The 17,950-nt window shown below is 49.9% G+C and overlaps 1 protein-coding gene across 2 annotated transcripts in view; it reads left to right on the forward strand.

Annotated features, from left to right (window-relative positions):
• Window positions 1-17,950, forward strand: part of SLCO2B1 (solute carrier organic anion transporter family member 2B1) — an 83,573-nt gene that overhangs the window by 63,947 nt on the left and 1,676 nt on the right. Inside the window, exon 14 of one of the 2 annotated variants that reach the window (XM_057748492.1) lies at window positions 13,476-13,693. In XM_057748492.1, the coding sequence (XP_057604475.1) occupies window positions 13,476-13,650 (175 nt within the window). In that variant the 3' untranslated portion in view covers window positions 13,651-13,693. Of the gene's footprint in view, window positions 1-13,475; window positions 13,878-17,950 lie in introns of those variants that run through there. The other variant, XM_057748491.1, reaches the window with a different exon arrangement.

A 17,950-nucleotide genomic window follows, 5' to 3' on the forward strand; every position in this document is an offset into this window, starting at 1 on the left:
GCATGGCGGTGAAACAGCTTGGCACACATTCAGGGAACTAGTTGGTGTAGCTGGAGCTTAGAGCATGAGGTAGAATGGGGGACATGAGCAGGAGAGGTAGCCGGTCCAGGTCTCACTTCTGATAGCGTGCTAAGAAGGGACTGAGGCAATGATCCCAGAGTCTCTGGTTAATCTACGCTTCCTGAGCACTGACAGTGTGCCAGGCCCTGTACTGGAACTGGGGGGCAGATGGAAGCGGGGGCTAAAGAGACGAGTGAGACTCAGGCCCTGTCTTCCAGGAGTTCTAGAAGGGCATACAAATATTTCCCTTAGCAAGCAGATCATCCCAGCTAGGCTCCAGATGGGATTCAGGCCTGGCTTGTGTCTCTGGAGCTCTGCTTATTGGCTGGGTCTGCCTGCAGCCCCTTGCCTAAGGACTGAGATGCCCAGGCAAGCAGTCTTGCTGATCAAAAGTGACCTGGCCTTGGGACTTCCCTGGTGGTCCAGGGGTTAAGACTCCACGCTCCCCATGCAGGGGGCCCAGATTCAATCACTGGTCGGGGAACTAAGATCTCACATACGGCAACCTGAGAGCCCCTGCGCTGCAACTGGAGAGTCTGCACACCGCAACAAAGACCCAGGGCAGCCTAAATAAGTAAAAATTGAAAAACAAAAAAGTGACCTGGCTTCTGGGGCCCTGTTCCTAACACCTAATTCCTGAAGACTGGTCCTGTGGCAAACAAGGTCCCCATAAGCAAATTCAGATAAATAGGAGAGAGTGATGGGCTGAGCTGGTATCTCAGGGAGGGAGGCAAAGCACGGATCAAGAAAAGTTTAGGAGTTGGACAGGAAGGGTCTTGGGAGACACTCAGGTATCTTGGGTCATACTATCCTATGGGAAACAGGAGGATGTAAGGTCAGGAGAGGAAGAAGATGAGTTGCAACAGTTTCAGGCTCCTCATGTTACAGGATTCACCAGGTGGTGGCCCATGGAACCTTAGGAATTCAAGTGGACCACACACAAGCTGCCCGTAGGATGCAGGCATGTGGAAATCCCTCCCTTACCTGTTCTCTCCCTTCCTTCATTCTTTCCTTCAGCATTTCTCTGTACCTCTTCTCTCCAAGTAGGCTCTGGGCTGAGCAATGAGACACAGATCTAGGGTCACCCTGTTCTTTGTCCAAAAGACCAGCATTAAGCACAACATTCTAGTACATCCGGGACTTGTCTGCATTAAAATGTTGGCTGGGAATTGAAGCTAGGGACTGCAATTTATTCTACTGTTGAAAAGATTTAAGAAGTAACCTTTGTGATTGCAAGCAACAGAAACTGACTCAGACTAAGCAAAACAGGAAAAAAATTATTAGCAGTTCCACTGGGCAGCTCAGAATGGATGAGAAAGCTGGGGAAGCAAATGAGTGGGCAGCTGGATTCACAGCCGAGGTTACATCATAAGAACAGCTGGCCTCAACACCTGTACCAGCCCAACCTTTGAACATATCCACCATACTGCACACTCAGATGTGGCACTGCTACATGATGTAAGCAAAAAGGAATTTTTTTAAATTAATTAACTTATTTATTTATTGGCTGTTTTGGGTCTTCGTTGCTGCGTGCAACGGGCTCTTTAGTTGCATCTTTAGTTGCTGTGAGTGAGGGCTGCTCTTCGTTGTGGTGCGCGGGCTTCTCATTGCCATGGCTTCTCTTGTTGCAGAGCGCAGGCTCTAGGCACGTGGGTTTCAGTAGTTGTGGCACATGGGCTCAATAGTTATGGCTCACGGGCTCTAAAGCGTAGGCTCAATAGTTGTGGCACACGGGCTTAGTTGCTCTGTGGCATGTGGGATCTTCCTGGAGCAGGAATCGAACCCTTGTCCCCTGCATTGGCAGGTGGATTCTCAACCACTGCGGCACCTAGGAAGCCCACACAAATGAATTTTAATGAATCTTCTTCACAGCCTCCTCACTAATTGTCACATCAAAGTCCTGAGCCAGGTACAACTAACCAAATTGGCAGGGGGTGGCAGTGGGAGAGTATCTTGTCCCTCTTGGATTTGAAATGGAAGATTGGGTCCTTGTTTCCATAAGGACTCACCTAGTGGGAGAGTCACTCAAAATACAAAGCAACAGATTGGTCTTAGGTGGCAAAAAATGTGACAAATGTCCACTACACCTTTATTGAGGATTCACTAAATGCTGGATGTGGTCCAGGAGTTTTATATAAACAAATCTGCAAAGCAAATTCACTTTTTAAACTGGATAATGGTTGATCCCATCTTATAGCTGAGGAAATTGAGATTCTAGAGGTGAAGTAAATTTCCCAAAGTCACTCAGCTGGTAAGTGACGGAGCCAGGATTCCAATACAGGTGGGTGGTTTTGTTGTTATAAATACATAATGCTGTATCCCAAATTGTAAACACAGAGAATTTGTACTTATGACTGCTAAGATTTTATTTAAAGTGTGGAGCACAGAAAAACGGCTAGAAGTAAATGTTCCAATATCTTCACACAATGATTGATGGGATAAGTGGATTATGAGTAATTTTTTCCTGCTTTTTTATGTTTTTCTGTACTTTCCTTTAAAAAAAGAGTATGCTTTACCTTAATAATTATAAAAAAAAATAAAACAAAAACAGTTTTAAAGATTATAGCACCGTTAACCCAATCATGGAGAAAATATGCATAGAAAAAAAGACTGGAAGGAAATTTGTCCAAAAAGTTTCTGGATGGTGGGATTATGAGTCTGCTTAATTTTTTTTCAACTTCTAATTTTCATATTTTCTATAAGGAGCACACTCTGAAACAAATAGTAAAACAAGTTTTATTTTAAAACCAAGCATAAAAATGTTAACAAAGAGATGGTGCAACCATGTCTTGGTCCTTTTTTAAAAAAAATTTTATTTATTTATTTTTGGCTGCGTTGGGTCTTAGTTGTGGTACACGGGATCTACACTGAGGCACGTGGGATCTTTCGTTGCAGCGCATGGGCTGTTTGTTGTGGCACACGGGCTTCTCTCCAGTTGTGGTGCGGGTTTTCTCTTCTTTAATTGTGGCGCACAGGCTCCAGAGCCCATGAGCTCTGTAGTTTGCAGCACGCAGGCTCTCTAGTTGAGGCACGCGAGCTCAGTAGTTGTGATGCACGGGCTCAGTTGCCCCTGCAGCATGTGGGATCTTAGTTCCCTTACCAGGGATCAAACCCGTGTCCTCTGTATTGGAAGGCAGATTCTTTACCACTCTACCATCAGGGAAGTCCCTGTCTTGGTCCTTTTTAAGTTCCCATAGCCATGTCCTATAGTGGTTTGGAAGCCAAGGTGGTTCTGGGTTTTCTGGGGCAGCCCGGCAGTCCCTCGCACTGTTTGCTACCAGAGCTGGCATAGCCGGCGAGCATCACAGTTACCAGTTATCTCAGGCAGAACACCCTGAGCCAGGGTGGGAATAACCAGCATTCCCACCTCTTGTAACAATGTACATGTTATCAGTCTCTGCTAAACTGTGAGGATTCAGCTCGGGGGCGGAAATCTTCCTCTCTGCTGGTTTTATCTCATTTCCCAGGCTTCAAGGTTTGCCTTCGCCCCCTATGAATGGGGTGGGGCTGCTTAGTCATAAGAAGTTCAGGCCCCTTTGAGGTAGGTGCCTTCTGTGTCTCCTTGTCCGAGTTGCAGGTCCCCCATCACCTCTCCTCCCTGCACTGCCCCAGCACCAAGTGCTGTGGATGGACAGAGGATGGAGGTTTGGTCCTGTCTGGCCCCTGTCTGGTGGAGGAGTGAGTCTTCCAGTCTCAAGGATACTCTAGACTATTCTCTGCCTTAGGAATGTCCCAATCAGATGGAAGAGGTAGTCCCTATTTCCCAAGAACTCCCAGTGTAACACGGAGACAAGACAGCAGAGCCCAGGCATTGATTCATACAGGAAGAAATTAGTCTCAGCCAACCTTGACTCCTGAAGCTTCTGCCCTAGGTCCCCACTACCTCCTTACCGCCTCCTCCAGGTGGGACAGTCAGTCATAGCCTCCTGGGCCCTCTGCTCCCTCCCCTCCCCGACCTCCCCAAGCACAGGGCGGTTTCTTGTGCCCAGTGCATCTGCTGGCAAGTCACACACACCACCACCCTCACTCCCCTCCACTCCCACTTCTCCCAAGGGAGCTAGATAATCTTACAGGTCCTCCATCTCAGTGGGGACCTTTTGTATCTCCTTGCCCCTTCCCAGACTCCTCCCCTTCCCTCTTCCTTCCTAGCTTCTTCACCAATCTGCTCCCTCTCCTCCTCCTTCCATGTATACCCCCTTCCTGCCAAGCCCCCAGAATCTCCAGGTGGAGGCCCACTTTGGCTCCTGCAGTGGCCAAGCTGCTGCAGCAGGGGATGCAGTGGGGTAGAGTAGAGGTGGTTGGGGAGAGAGAAGGGCCCAGGCCAAGGTTGAGGTCAAAGAGGCTGGGCAGGGCAGACAGCCAGCCCCAGCAGCCCAAGTCAAAGCTACCTCAGCAGCTTCTGCTAAACTCTAGCAAGACATCTACGCTTGGGTGGCAGCTCCAGAGCTGAGAGGCTCATGGGGGAGGGGAGCATCTGCTGAGGTCAGCACAGCTTCCAGAAACCTCTCCAGAAGAGGAGGAGGCTACAGAGCGTCCCAGCTGAAGCTCCAGACTCAGGGATAAGAAGAAATGACTTCCTTCTCCCTAGGGAATGTGACTTATGTCCTGGAAATCTAGAATCCAGGGCTGAGGAGGTCCCCAGAGGACACCTGTTGGATATAGGAATCTCCTCTACTCCCCAATGGGCTGTAGAGCCCTACCAACGTGCCTTCTGGGGTGGGAAGCTACTTCTCTTCCACAGCAGCCCATTCCACTGAGGGCTGGTTCATGCTCAGTTACCAAACTGCCACCAATGTCTCTTTTGTGCCAGGACCTGGGCTGGGCCCTGGGGATGCAGAGATGAATGTGGTCCCTGCCCTCAAGGATCTATCCATCTAAGGCAGGAGACCGACATTGACCACACAAGGTGATAGGGAAGCTGTGGGAGAGCAGAGGCAGCCTGGAGCCAGCCTCAGGGCAAGGTGGGGGTCAGAACTGCTTCCCAAGGCAGAGAATGGATCCCAGGTGGCCTTGAATAAGCAGGCAGCTTCAATTACCACCTAAATGCCAACACCTCCCAGCTTTGCAGTTCCAGCCTTGACACGGCTCCTGAACTCCAGACTTAAATATCCAACTGCCCATTTAGCATCTCCACTTGGATATCTTGGCATCTCTGATTCATCAGGATCAAGGCCAAGTTCACCCTCTCTGCCCACGCCACACTTGGTCTTCCCTCTCTCAGTGAATAATCCCATCATCCACAAGCCAGATACCCCGGAACCATCCCTCTCCCTTGCCCCATACCCAGTCTGCTACTAGGCCCCAAGTGACAAACCCACCACTTCTCCCCACCTGCACACCACCACCCAGCCCAAGCACTGGCCTTTTCCACTGCACTCCTCCTTCCAGCATCTCATCAGTTGTCTTCTCGCACTCGGCACCCCCTTCAATCCTACAGTGACAGTGATCTTTCCAAAAAGCACATAAAATTGTCACCTCTCTGCTTAAAAGCCTTCAATGGCTTCTCCTTGCCTTTGGGGTAAAGGGTAAAATCTTGAACAAGGCCTGCAAGACCCACATGGCCTGGCCTTTGCAGACCTTGTCAGTTGTATCTCAGCAACTCCCTCTTCCATCTCTTGACCTCTTGTCTCTGGCCCACCTAGCCTATCTCCCCGCCACAGAGACCTCTGTACATGTTATTCATACTGTCTCCCCCATGGGCACGAAGATGTGGTCTGCCCTCCTTTTCTCTTTCAAATTGACTCCCAGGATGTTTGTTCTTTGCATGTTCACTGCCCCTGAATGTCAGCCTCTGGCCCTCTTCACTTGAAGGAACAGCTTCAGGACATGGCTGATCGTTACAAAATAACCGGCGGATTTGGAGCCCAAGGTCTCAGAACCTCCCAGCATTTCTGGAGGCACGGCCCTGACTCTGGCTCCCAGATGCCTCCCAGAACTTGCACTCTCCTCCTGCTCTCTTCTTCCATTTCTGGGCTGGGGACTGGGAGTGGAGGGTTGGCAAACCTCCCCATCCCCTCAACCCAGACATTTCTTGGGCCTTATAGTGAGCCCAGAGGGGCAGAAATGATGTGCCCAGGCTGGTGCCCTCTGCCTGGGCCTGCAACCCATGTGCCCCCTGGGCTCATAGATCAGCCAGCCATCCTCAGGCCTCAGGCCAGGTACTGCCTCCTCTGTGCAGTTTGCCAGGAGTTGGGGAGGAGGCCTGTCTTCCCTGGCTCCCGCAGCACTCGGTACACCCAGGACTGTCAATTCGCCTGTGGTTGTGTTGGTTTCTCGGCCCAGACTACGCGCTCAGCTTGCTCAGGGGCTGGGTGTTTTCATCTCTGCACCCCGAGCCTGGCTCCAAGGTGGTATCAAAAGAGAGGCTTAGAAGAGCCTCGGCGTTAGCATTTGGAACTAACATCACATGTGTGTTTGTCTTCTTCTCACATAAACTGCTGTTAAGCTCTCCTTCGTCCTAAACATTTTGTGAGAGGATAAACCTAGGAGTCTGACCAGCCTTGGTTTTGATCTCAGCTCCAACTGTTTCTAGCCGTTACCTAGAGCAAGCGCTTAGCTTCTCAGGGCCTCCGCTGCTTCCCCTAAAAAATGAGAGCACCGCCCCCCTCTTAGGGGCTTCAGTGAGTGATCTTATGCAAAGGGTATAGCGCCTAGTGTGTGCTCAATGATTCCTTCCCCTCTCTCTCACCCAACATTTTCCCCAACAGGGACTTGGCATTTACCTGGGTGAACTTGAACCTATAGCTGTCACCTATAGGTCAAGTCAATTTAGATCATTTTGAAACTCAGTCTAGCCATCTGACACAGTCACTCTCCTGCCCACAGATTAGATACACATTTTATTTGGCCTCATCCAAGTCCTTCAAAAATACGTCAGACCCACCAGTCAGAATGGAGGACGGAGCCTGAGCAGGGCTCAAGTCTGCCCTCCAGGCTGCCATTGATCCACCAATCAATTCTCCTCCACCAGCTAGCCAGGCAGCTAGGGATTCCCCTAGAGTATCACTATTTGATCCTTCCCCTCATTTTGCCATAAAAATACCTTGGGAGATGTTCCAAATGCCTTTGGGGGTGGTGGTGTTTTTTTTTCCAGTTTTAAGATTTTTTACTGACGTATAGTTGATTTATAATGTGTTAATTTCTGCTGTACAGCAAAGTGATTCAGTTATACACATATATATACATATTCTTTTTTTATATACTCTTTTCCATATGCTTTATCATATGATATTGAATATAGTTCTCTGTGCTATACAGTAGGACCTTCTTGTTTATCCATTCTATATATAAAAGCTTACATCTGCTAACCCCAACCTCCCACTCCATGCCTCCCCCAACCCCCTTCCCCTTGGCAACCACCAGTCTGTTCTCTATGTCCATGATTCTGTTTCTGCTTCATAGATAGGTTCACTTGTGTCATAGTTTAGACTCCACATATAAGTGACATCATATGGTCAAATGCCTTTTTGAAATCAAGATTTTCAAGATTGACAGACCCCTGATCTCAGGTTCTCCCAAAGGAGGAGATGGGAGATTAGCCTGACTGCTTTTAAGTAAACCTATGCTGGGTCCTGATGACCACTGCATTTTCTTCTCCTTTGTTTTTTGATGATATAAAGCATTCTTTTTCTGCCGTCTCTGTTACTGTTGTTAAATCTGAAGAATTTTCAGTCCTCAGTGAAAAGTCTCACTGAGAAATGATCAAATTAACTCAGGGTACTTGCCTACAAGTTGACTGTTGGTTGAAAACAACTCAAAACACTTACATGAGAACCTCCCTCTACCACAAAAAGATTTGCTTTCTGAATGAATGACGGTTTTCTATAGGAAGGTAAATTTCCATCCTGCTCTTCCGACTCATAATAAATGTGGAATGGTAAAATTCAAAAAACGCTGTCTTCTTGTAATATTGAGTCAAACATTCACTTGTTAAAAATATAACAACATTGTGCCTTAATAAAAGCTTAGCTGTATATTTTAAGACCTAGAAAATAAGCTGGGCCGACTATGATTTTCAAAGTTTTGTAAGATTATTGAGAACACAAAAAGCCAGTACAAGAGGGAGCATAATGAAATCCAGCAGGAATAATTTGTAATTAGAAAACCCCACGCAATTCTTCAGCCAAGGATAATGGTGATCCATCTTAAAAACACACGTGTCCCATGCTGGGCACTGATGAGGCTAATCAGACACACTCCGCTGGCATTTTTCACAATACCGAAGGCCCCTAATTGCTGGTGGGTGCAGACAGGCAAGCTTCACGCTGCTCCTCTCAGGAGATCATGGTGATTAAGAGCAGGCCTGGAGCCAAAGAGCCTGGGGTGGAATCCCAGCTCTTCTCCTACTCAGTCTGTGACCTTAGGCAAGTTATTTGCCCTCTCTGTGCCTGTTTCCTCATCTTTAAAATCAAGATTGAGAATCACTACCTTTCAGAAGGGCGGCCGTGAAGACTGAACCAACTGCTGTGTGAAGTCAGCCTGACCCAAAATACATCTCTCCTATTCCCCAGTTGCTACTGAGGTGCTCACAGGCAGGGCCAAAGGAGGGTCCCCATCCCCTTCCCCATCCTGCTGCCTCTCTCCTGTGTTAGGGACACTCGGCCCCTGTCAGAAAAAGCAGCCTGTGTGAAGGGACGCCGTGCCCGCAGTGGCCCTGCCCCAAGGCCCAGTGTTCCTCTCCTCCCCAAAGCTCCCCCCGCCCAGCTCTGGATCACGGCCTGGCTCTGGCCCAGCTGGCCTGCTGGTGATCTGCCCAGACTAAGCAGGGGTGGCTTGGCTCCAGCAAGGGCTAAAGGTTCCTCATTTTGTTTCCTGCTTCAGCTTAAGCATCTAGGGTGGGTTGGGGTGTAGGAGGAGTGGAAAAGTGGGGAGAAGAAATGCACTTCTTCCTCCCGTCTGCCCTTGGCAGGGTACAGGCTGTGCTCAGTCCAGCACTGTCCTCAGCCCCAGGAGAGCCCCCCACCCCGAGGGTCCCCTGCATGGTATCCCAGGGCATGGAAGCGATCTGCCTCTCTGTCTCTGCAGTGCCTCCACCATCCCTCCATCTGTCCCTCTCTTTCTATGTCCTTCCCTGGTTCAGCCTGTCCTGCCTGTTGAGTTCAACAGCTCTTCTCAGCACTTGCCACATGCCTGCCCCTCCCCGGGCTGGGCACTGGGGGCACAGAGATGATGCAGACCAGGGTTCTGTCCTCTGAGCCCTCATTTTATAGCACCCAGAGCACAGGCTGCAGAGCCCACAGCCTGAGCTGGACTCTCCACTCAGCCCCTTTTAGGTTGTGTGATCTTGGGTCCACTACTTAACCTGCGTGTCCACTTCTTTATTTAAAAATTGGGGCCAAATACCTCATTTCAGAGCCACTGTGATAATTAAATACAACCATGTATGTGACACTCTCAGCTTACCCAGTGCACTGTGTACAGCAGGCGCTCAGTCAAGTCAGCCTGCCTGCCCTCCCTCTCTCCCTCCCTCCCTCAAGCCAGCTGCCTCTGCCAGAGGAGAGGGCCATGATGGAGCCTGTGGGTGGATGTGGAGCCCTTCCCCAGCTGGGGGGCCAAAGAGGCCAGGCTCAGATGGGCCCGTGCGTGCAGGGCCCAGCCCCGTGCTGCGTGGTGTGGAGCACAAACCAGCCACGGCTCTGCCTGCCAGGTGCTTTCTTTCAGAAGTAGACTCAGTCCTCTGACCTCCTTTTCTCTCTCCCGGTGGCTAATTAGGGCCGATTGTGGGCTCCTTTTTAGCCTTTCTTTTTCTGAACTTCCAACTGGCTTCTTTTTCCCTTCCCCAGGGCAAGGGTGGGGACACACTGGCAGGGCCAAGCTGAAGCCCCCCCACCCCCACCCAGCCAGGCCCTGGGCTAAGGAGGGGGGCGAGCTGTCTGTTGTGGGTGTGTCACGGGGGCTGCTGAGGTACAGAGTGAGGGGTTGCCTCAACAGGCAACTGCTTCTTGACTGCTCAGGCTGCTGTCCATTGTCTGTCCCGAGGTTCCTGTCCTAAGTCCAGGAATCTGTGGGGCAGCCAATAATCAATGTTCTGGCCAGCGTTCAAGATCTTTCTGCAGCCTTCCGTAAAGTGATGAGCTCATAGACATCCCCAGGGAAATCAGGCCTTTATTTCGGTTGGGGGAAGCTACCCCAGCCACACCTGAGGCCGAATGCTTTCTCTACAATTTTGGGATACAGTCGGGGAAATCTAGGGACCTAGAATGTGACCTGCTGGGGCAAACCAGCACTAAGTCGTCCTGGTAAATGGCCAAACATGAAGCTGGAAATGTAGCAGAGGCTCTGGGGCCGCAGGAAACCACCAGTCCTAGCTCGTGTGGCAATAGATGGTCTGTCTGCAAAGAGTGGGGCTCTCCGGGGGCTCCTTCATGAGCTGGGAGCTCCAGCACTCCAGTGGTGGGAAATGAGTCAGTCATGAGTCCCAGGGCCAAGGATTAGCCGCAAAGGGGACTGAGAGCCAAGGTGGGACCCAAACATCTTCCATCACTAAGAGAGAACTGAAATTACAGTGAAATAAAGCTGCTCCAGCTGGGCAGAGAGCAGGAGGGCGGCAGCGGCTGGAGCCAGGCAGGGCTGTCACTTACCAAGCAGCACGGATCAATGGAAAGGATAGGTAGGTCAGGACGATGTCATACAGAAGCTCTGAGCAGAAGCAGAGAAAGAAAGAGACGGGGTGGGGTGATGGGGAAAGGGGGCACTGGAGTCATCAGGAAGGCTTCCTAGAAGAATGTCACTGTGAAGGTCAGGAAATCTGATGTCAAAAATGCGTGAGAGGTAAAACTGGAGGTGGGCTCACCAACAATGTTGAGCGCCAGGGCCTGTGCTGTGGTTACCTCTGCTTTCTATGTGGGTGCTGGGGGAGTGAGCTGGACCCACTCAGACCAAGGTGTCCTCCATGATCCAGCTCCAGCTGGCGGGAGGCTGCCACATGTTCACATCACGCCTTCTCACCTGGAGCCGGAGCCTGCTGCCTGATGGCTCCTCTGCTAATGGCCTCCAGGTGTGTCCTTGGGCCCCTGGGGGGAGACATTCTGGAGGACACACCCCCTCCTACCCAATTCCTACCTCTCTGCTCACCTTCAGCCACAGAACCTGGGTTGGCCTGGGGCAGGCCATGGTGCACTGGTGCAATCTCATGGCAGGTGGGAGGGGTATCAAAAGTCAGACTGCCTCCTTCTCTGATTGGCTACTGATCTCTGAGCCCCCTCTTCATTGTCATTTCTGGCTCCTTGGTGCCTTCAGTGCACGGGACCCAGGGGTAAAAAGAAAGTTGTCCTATGGAATAAGATGGCTGGATGGCCTACATCTCTTTGGGGAGAGGGGTTGGCCTGGTGCCTCCTTGTGAGACTGAGTGTGTCTGTGCCTATGGGTCTCCATGACTATGGACCTGTTTCTGCACATCTGTAACCCTCTTTACATGTCTGTCCTTGTAATCATTTGTCTCTAGGTCTGAGGCTATGTGTCTGTGTGTTTCTCTATGTATTTCACAGCAAAGATTTCCTTGAGTGAAATAACAAATTCCATCAATGTTTATTGTCTAATAAATGGAAGTCCAATGTCACCCTTCCTGCTTCACCTCCCTAAGGCCTTAAATTTTCATTCCAGAGTTATTTCCAGCCTAAATGGGGTGTGGAGGAAATCTGATTCATGCTCTTCTGGGGGTGATTTGGACTTGGGAAGGTGAGAGGCTCATGGCTGATCAACTGCAAAGCAGCAAGGGTGCTAGAAACCACTCCCCTGTGACTTGGAGCAGGCCCCAAGCTCCAGACACCTTGTAGTCACTGGATCTATCTTCTGGTATTCTCCTGGTCCACGCTGATGCTTGAGTGAGTCTGTGCTCCTGGATGAGAGCTTATATTGACCACCAGCTTTATCATCACCATCCTCACCATTAGCTCCTTCTTCATCACCACCTACTATCAACACTACCATTACCACTATCACTACCTCTATCAACATCATCACTACCACCATTACCATTGCTGTCATCATCAACACAACTAGTAAACCACACTCACTGTCACCATCAACACCACTGTTTCATTGTGAATGTCAGAGATTTCTAGTTACTTTTCAATAACTATTTCCCCTTCTCTCTCAGCAGTAAGGACCACAACTTTTTGCTGGGAAAATTTCCCCTCAGTTAAAACACGATAGTTCCCAGGACACTTGAAGCTAGTTAGATGTGGCTATGCAAGTGAACCTGTTGGATGAAATTATGGGACGTGCCCATAAAGGGAAGGGACACCCTTAATTATCTTTTGCCTCCATCTGCTACCTGATGTGATGGCTGGTGCCCTAGCAGCTATTTTGTACCACAAGAATGAGGACTATACACTAGGGAAGGCAGAGTGGGAGGCTGGAAGGAGTGTTGGTTTTCCATAACTGTGGAGAAACCATTCAGACTCTGGACTGCTACATCTGGACTTTCTTTTTTTAAAATATTTATTTATTTATTTATTTGTACCAGGTCTTAGTTGCAGCAGGTGGGCTCCTTACTTGTGGTTCATGGGCTCCTTATTTGTGGCATATGAACTCTTGGTTGTGGCATGCATGTGGGATCTAGTTCCCTGTCCAGGGATTGAACATGGGCCCCCTGCATTGGGAGTGCAAAGTCTTAACCACTGTGCCACCAGGGAAGTCCCCTGGAATTTCTTTTATGGAAAAAAAATGAACTTCTATTTCCATATCATTTAAGAGATTGTTGTTTTGGGCATTCTGATGCATACAGCTAGACCTAATCCTAATTAGTATACATCACCTCATATTAGTTTTTTTAAATAAATTTTATTTATTTATTTATTGGGCACGTTGGGTCTTAGTTGCTGTGCACGGGCTTTCTCTAGGCACTCAGGCTTCAGTAGTTGTGGCACGTGGGCTCAATAGTTGTGGCTTGCGGGGTCTAGAGCACAGGCTCAGTAGCTGTGGCACATGGGCTTAGTTGCTCTGCGGCACGTGGGATCTTCCCGGCCCAGGGACTGAACCCGTGTCCCCTGCATTGGCAGGCGGATTCTTAACCACTGAGCCACCAGGGAATCCCATCTCATATTAGTTTGCATTAAATAGTTCAGGCCAATGATCTGTATGTGGAGGATGGGGTGGGGGGTGAGGGAGATAGGATATGAGGGATGCGGCAGAGAGAGAGAAGGAAAGGGGGAGAGAGTGAGAAAGAGGGAGAGAGGAGGGAGAGAGGAAGGGAGGGAGGGAGACTGAGTGAACTCCAGGACAGGGGACCGATTCCTACCCTTGGGAAGTAGCCATTCTGAGGCAGACAGTAGCAAGGATAGGCATTCAGCACCATGGACAGATCACAGAACTAGTAATGCGGGAACAGAGCAGGAAGAGGTGAGGAGAGTTTTGTGGTGGTGGTAATGGTTGTTTTCCCTCATGGTATGTTCGTTAACACTACTCTGTACCAGGCACTGCGCCAGGAACTGGGATAAATACCAGGACAAATTTCCGCCAAGGCCACATTTAGCTCCCAAGACAAGAGCAAGTAAATCAACATGGGAAGGCTCTCTAAAGAAGGAAGAACTGAGAAACCAGTTGAGGAGTGGAACAAGAAGACTGCGTGACAGGATGGACAGATGCTGAAGAATCGGGGACACTGTAGCAGGGGGCTCCAGGTCGGAACAGAGTGAGTAGGTCAATTATTCTGTGAATTAAAGGAGAGTGCAGCACTGGGTGAGAGTTAAAGAAGTGAGTCCTCAGGACCCTTCTATTCCTTAGGTACTGCATCAAAGATTCCAGTTTCTGGTCCCAGAAATCTATGATACTGTGATTGTAGGGGTATATGGAATCTGTGACTAAGATTCTACAATTCTAATTCTAAGGCTCTGAATCAGTTATCTACTGCTGTGTAACAAATCACCCCCCTAAAACTTAATGGCTTAAAATAGCAACCACTTTATCTGTTCACAATTCTGTGAGTCAGCAATGTGGGCTCAGGCCAGCTGGGTAGTTCTCTTGGTCTTATCTAGGGTCACTCAGACAGCTGGAGTCAGCTGGAAGATCATCCTGGACCTGGTTGGTCTAGAGGGCTTCAGCAGGATGGTTCATTGCTGGTCTCTTCCTCTAAGAGGCTTACTTGGGCTTCTATACATGGACATCTCAGGGGAGCAAGAAGAGGGGAGCACCCGGGCACAATCACTTTTTAACCCCCTGCTTGTATTACGTTTGCTGATACCTCAACAGCCAAAGGAATTCATATGGCCTAACCAAGGTCAGTGTGAGAAGGGACAGCATAAAAGTATGGATACAGATAGGCAGGTTTCATTGGGGAACATTAATATAACAACCTACCACAGGCTCTAAGTACTTCACCACCATTCATATTACCAACACCATAAGAGTCTTATGTTCTGATTCAAACAGACCGTGGCTGTATGGCTCTCGGAGTCTGTGCTTCTTAGAATTCAATGTTTTGATTCTAAGATTCTGTAATTTTAGAAGTAGAAGGCTTGGTACAGCTCAGGAGGATTGTGAGGACCCAAGAGGACGCTAGGAAAGTAAGGTCACTCTCAGACTTAGAGGGAACTCACCTGCCTCTTCCAATTTCCTGCTAGAGCAGGCAGTGGGATGAGCTGGGGATCAGAAACCCTAGATTATAGTCCCTGTTCGATCATTAGTCTGAGGCGACCCTAAGCACAGCTCTTAACCTCCCAGTGTTCTCATATAACCAATGGAGATATTAATCTCTGTCTTCCAAATGACACAGAACAGTGGTGAAGCCAGGAGAACTGGGCCCACTAACTTCCATTATCAGGAGCCTGACCCTGACACAGCTTAGGAAGATGGTGTTGTTCCCACATTCTCAAATTATATCTACAGCTGCTGAAACCCTGAGTCTTAAGGAAGCCAAGATTTAAATATGTTGTTGCCCTTGGTCTGTCCCGAACTCTACCTGCAAAAGAAAGAAAGGGGGGTGGGCAGGAGGGGATGAAAGTATCTAACTCTGCTCCTTTCCCCCACCCAATCCTGTCCCTGACTTACACTGGAATCCTGGGGCCAGACTCTGCCTGGCCTTGAGCCTCAGTCTGCTCTGCCCTTTAGCTTCCCCAAGAAGAGTATGGAGGCAAAAAGTAGCTCCATGAGGGGAGACCTAGACCTGGGCAGCAACTCATGAAATACAACAGCTAGAGGGACTAGTGGCAACCCACAGGCTGAACCACCTTGTAGCACAGGTGAGGAAATAGAAGCCCAGAGAGGGATAGGGACCTGCTCAAAGTTACACAGCCAGCCAACAGCAGACGAAGACCAAAAGCCAGATGGGGTCAGTCCCCTTTTCTAAACTTCAGTTTCCAGTTCTAAACTGGGGATGACAAACCCAACCTGGGGCACCACTTAGAAACTGTAAAGCACAGCGCAAAGGTAGCAAGGAATGGGGTTTTCTCCCCATGGCCTGGAAGTCTGGGTGGGGGAGGGTGGGTTGATATGCAGGCAGGAGCACTTAGGACTTTCAGAGGATCCATCCAACTCATTTATTCTAGCCTCTCCCCAGAGGCCCAGGCCACAGAGTGGAGGAGGAGGGTATTAAATATCAGAGAGTTATTTAAAAGCCCGTTGCCCGCCCCTCAGAAGCAGAGTGTGGCCTCTGCTGACTCAATGGAGAAAATGAATCTTGGGTCTATGGATTTTCCTGTGTCTCGTGGCAGTAGGGGGAGGGGGGAGTGAGAAATGGAAACAGCAAAGCCTGCAGTGGAGTTTTCCCCTCCGCACCAGTGCAGAAGCTACAGGAGAGAACCTGGGGCCTCCCCCACTACCTAATGACTGAGCTTAATCATGTCATGCCGGCCGGGCTGCTCCTCCAGTTGCCTCAGACGAAGTGGGAGCAGAGGGAAAGGGAGGCCAGCATGAGGGCCGCCAGGATAAAGGGAGCCTGGATTGCAGGCTGATACAGCATCAGACTTAGGAGGACCCCCCAGACCATCCTACCACTGCTTTATAATTGGGGGTGGGGCCAAGTTCAAGGTCACATATTGAGAAGGCGCGGGCACCAACTTGGGCAAGTCACAGTATTACCTTCCCCTCCATGGCCTTCATCCCTAAAAGGCCAAGGGGTACAGGACTCAAATGCCCTCCAAGATCATCCCGTGCACACACACACCTTTGCAGAGAGGGAAACAGAGCTGGAAAGGCAGGCTTGTCCACAGGCTCCAGTAACACTGAGTCGCCCCTAATGGACAAAATGGAGCTGGAGGCAGATGGGGAAGGGTTACCTGCTGGATGACCTCAGGGAAGTCAAAAACCTCTCCAGGCTCCCTACCAAGGCTTCGTAGAGCTTACAGAGGGTAAGGCCTTAGCAGGGAGAGAGGGTGTAGGAGCTGGAGTTTAGGGGAGGGAACAGCTCCTTGAAAGGCTGAGAGGGGCTCTGGGACCTAGTGGGGTAATAAATTCAAGCACTGGGGTCCAGCGTGGCTGACATGGGGGATTCTCAACCTGGCACAGGGCAGACACAATCATCCTGCCTGGGTGGGGCTGGGAGTGATTCGTTTGCTGAGTCCTAAGGAAATCCTGAGTGCCTGAGCTCTTTGCCCACAGGCTCCCCTGGGATCTGACCCAGTCACACTCCCTAGAGAGAGAACCTAGGACGGGGAGGGCTGCGGCAAAGGAGATGAGCAGGAAACCTGAGCTCCTGTCAGGCCCGGTCTCAGTTAGCTGTGCAACCTTGAGGAAAGCACTTAACCTTTCTGGGCGGCTGTCTCCTGGTATAAAGTGTAGATGGAGGATCTTCAGCTAGATTGCTTCACAGGGGTGGATTGAGCCAGAGATTTTTAAATCATTATTTCATTTGGTGAATGTTCCCTGGTGCCTTCTCCATGCTGAGCTCTGAGCTGTGTGCTGACAACACAAGAAATCAGACTGGTCCTGAGCTCCAACTGCTGACAGTCAGGGGGCTCAGGAGAGCTCTAGCCTTCTGATCACTCAGTGAAGTTCAAAGGAGAGAGAAGGAAGCCATGAAGGCTTCCTGAAGGGGACAGAAATCAAGCTGAGCCCTGAGGGCCAGAAGGATGGACTGGAGAAATAGAATCAAGGGGAAAGAGCACCCCATGTGGGGCAAACAGTGAGCAATCCACTTGATGCATCAGAGAATAAACACACAGCCTCAGACACAATTGGACATACATTTATTGAACACCTACTGCATACTGAACACTGACAACCCCAAGATGGAGGGGGCTGTTCCTCCAGAGAACAGAGACCCCCAAATGGCTCACAGACTTAGTTCTGGGGGAACTTGGACAGAGAAAAGGAACACCTGCCCAAAGAGGGGAGGGTGGGGAGAAGGCAGGGTAGAGGCATATACAGAGTCAGCAAGTGGAGACTCACTCCTTTTACTATCTACCATGAATCTGAGGTATTGGGAGATGAAGGAAGATGGAACAGAGCAAAACGACATGGGAACTATCAGCCCCAGAAAAGGGCAATGCCTCACCTAGAGTCACATGGATGCTAGGTGCGCAGACCCTACTGATATGGCTTTCCTTGTTTCAAAACATTTTCCCTTCACATTGTCACAATAGATCTGAAAGGACCAGGAATGACAAGAATTCAAAAGCCCACCTACTTTGCAGAAGTAGAAGCTGACAGCTCAGAGGTGGAGAGAGGTCCAAGGTCACACCAGACCCACCCTGGCCTCTGTTCTTTGCCTCAGATTCCTGGGGTCCGGATCAGATTTCCCTATGGTGCTGGCCCCTCTCAGATGCAGCTACTACCTTGGACAAAGCCCTGGGCAAGGACCCTGGGGTCAGGTTTCTAGGGAAAGCCCTGAGGACCACAGGCTTTGTGGCAAGTCCCTGGCCCTCTGGCTTCACCTCTCCACTTATAAAACACAATCATTGCCTTGTTCTCTGCCACTTGATGGTCCTAGGTTCTTTCTGGTCCTCCTTTCCCC

Source organism: Hippopotamus amphibius, chromosome 9 (assembly GCF_030028045.1).
Source record: "Hippopotamus amphibius kiboko isolate mHipAmp2 chromosome 9, mHipAmp2.hap2, whole genome shotgun sequence".
Classification (NCBI taxonomy): domain Eukaryota; kingdom Metazoa; phylum Chordata; class Mammalia; order Artiodactyla; family Hippopotamidae; genus Hippopotamus; species Hippopotamus amphibius.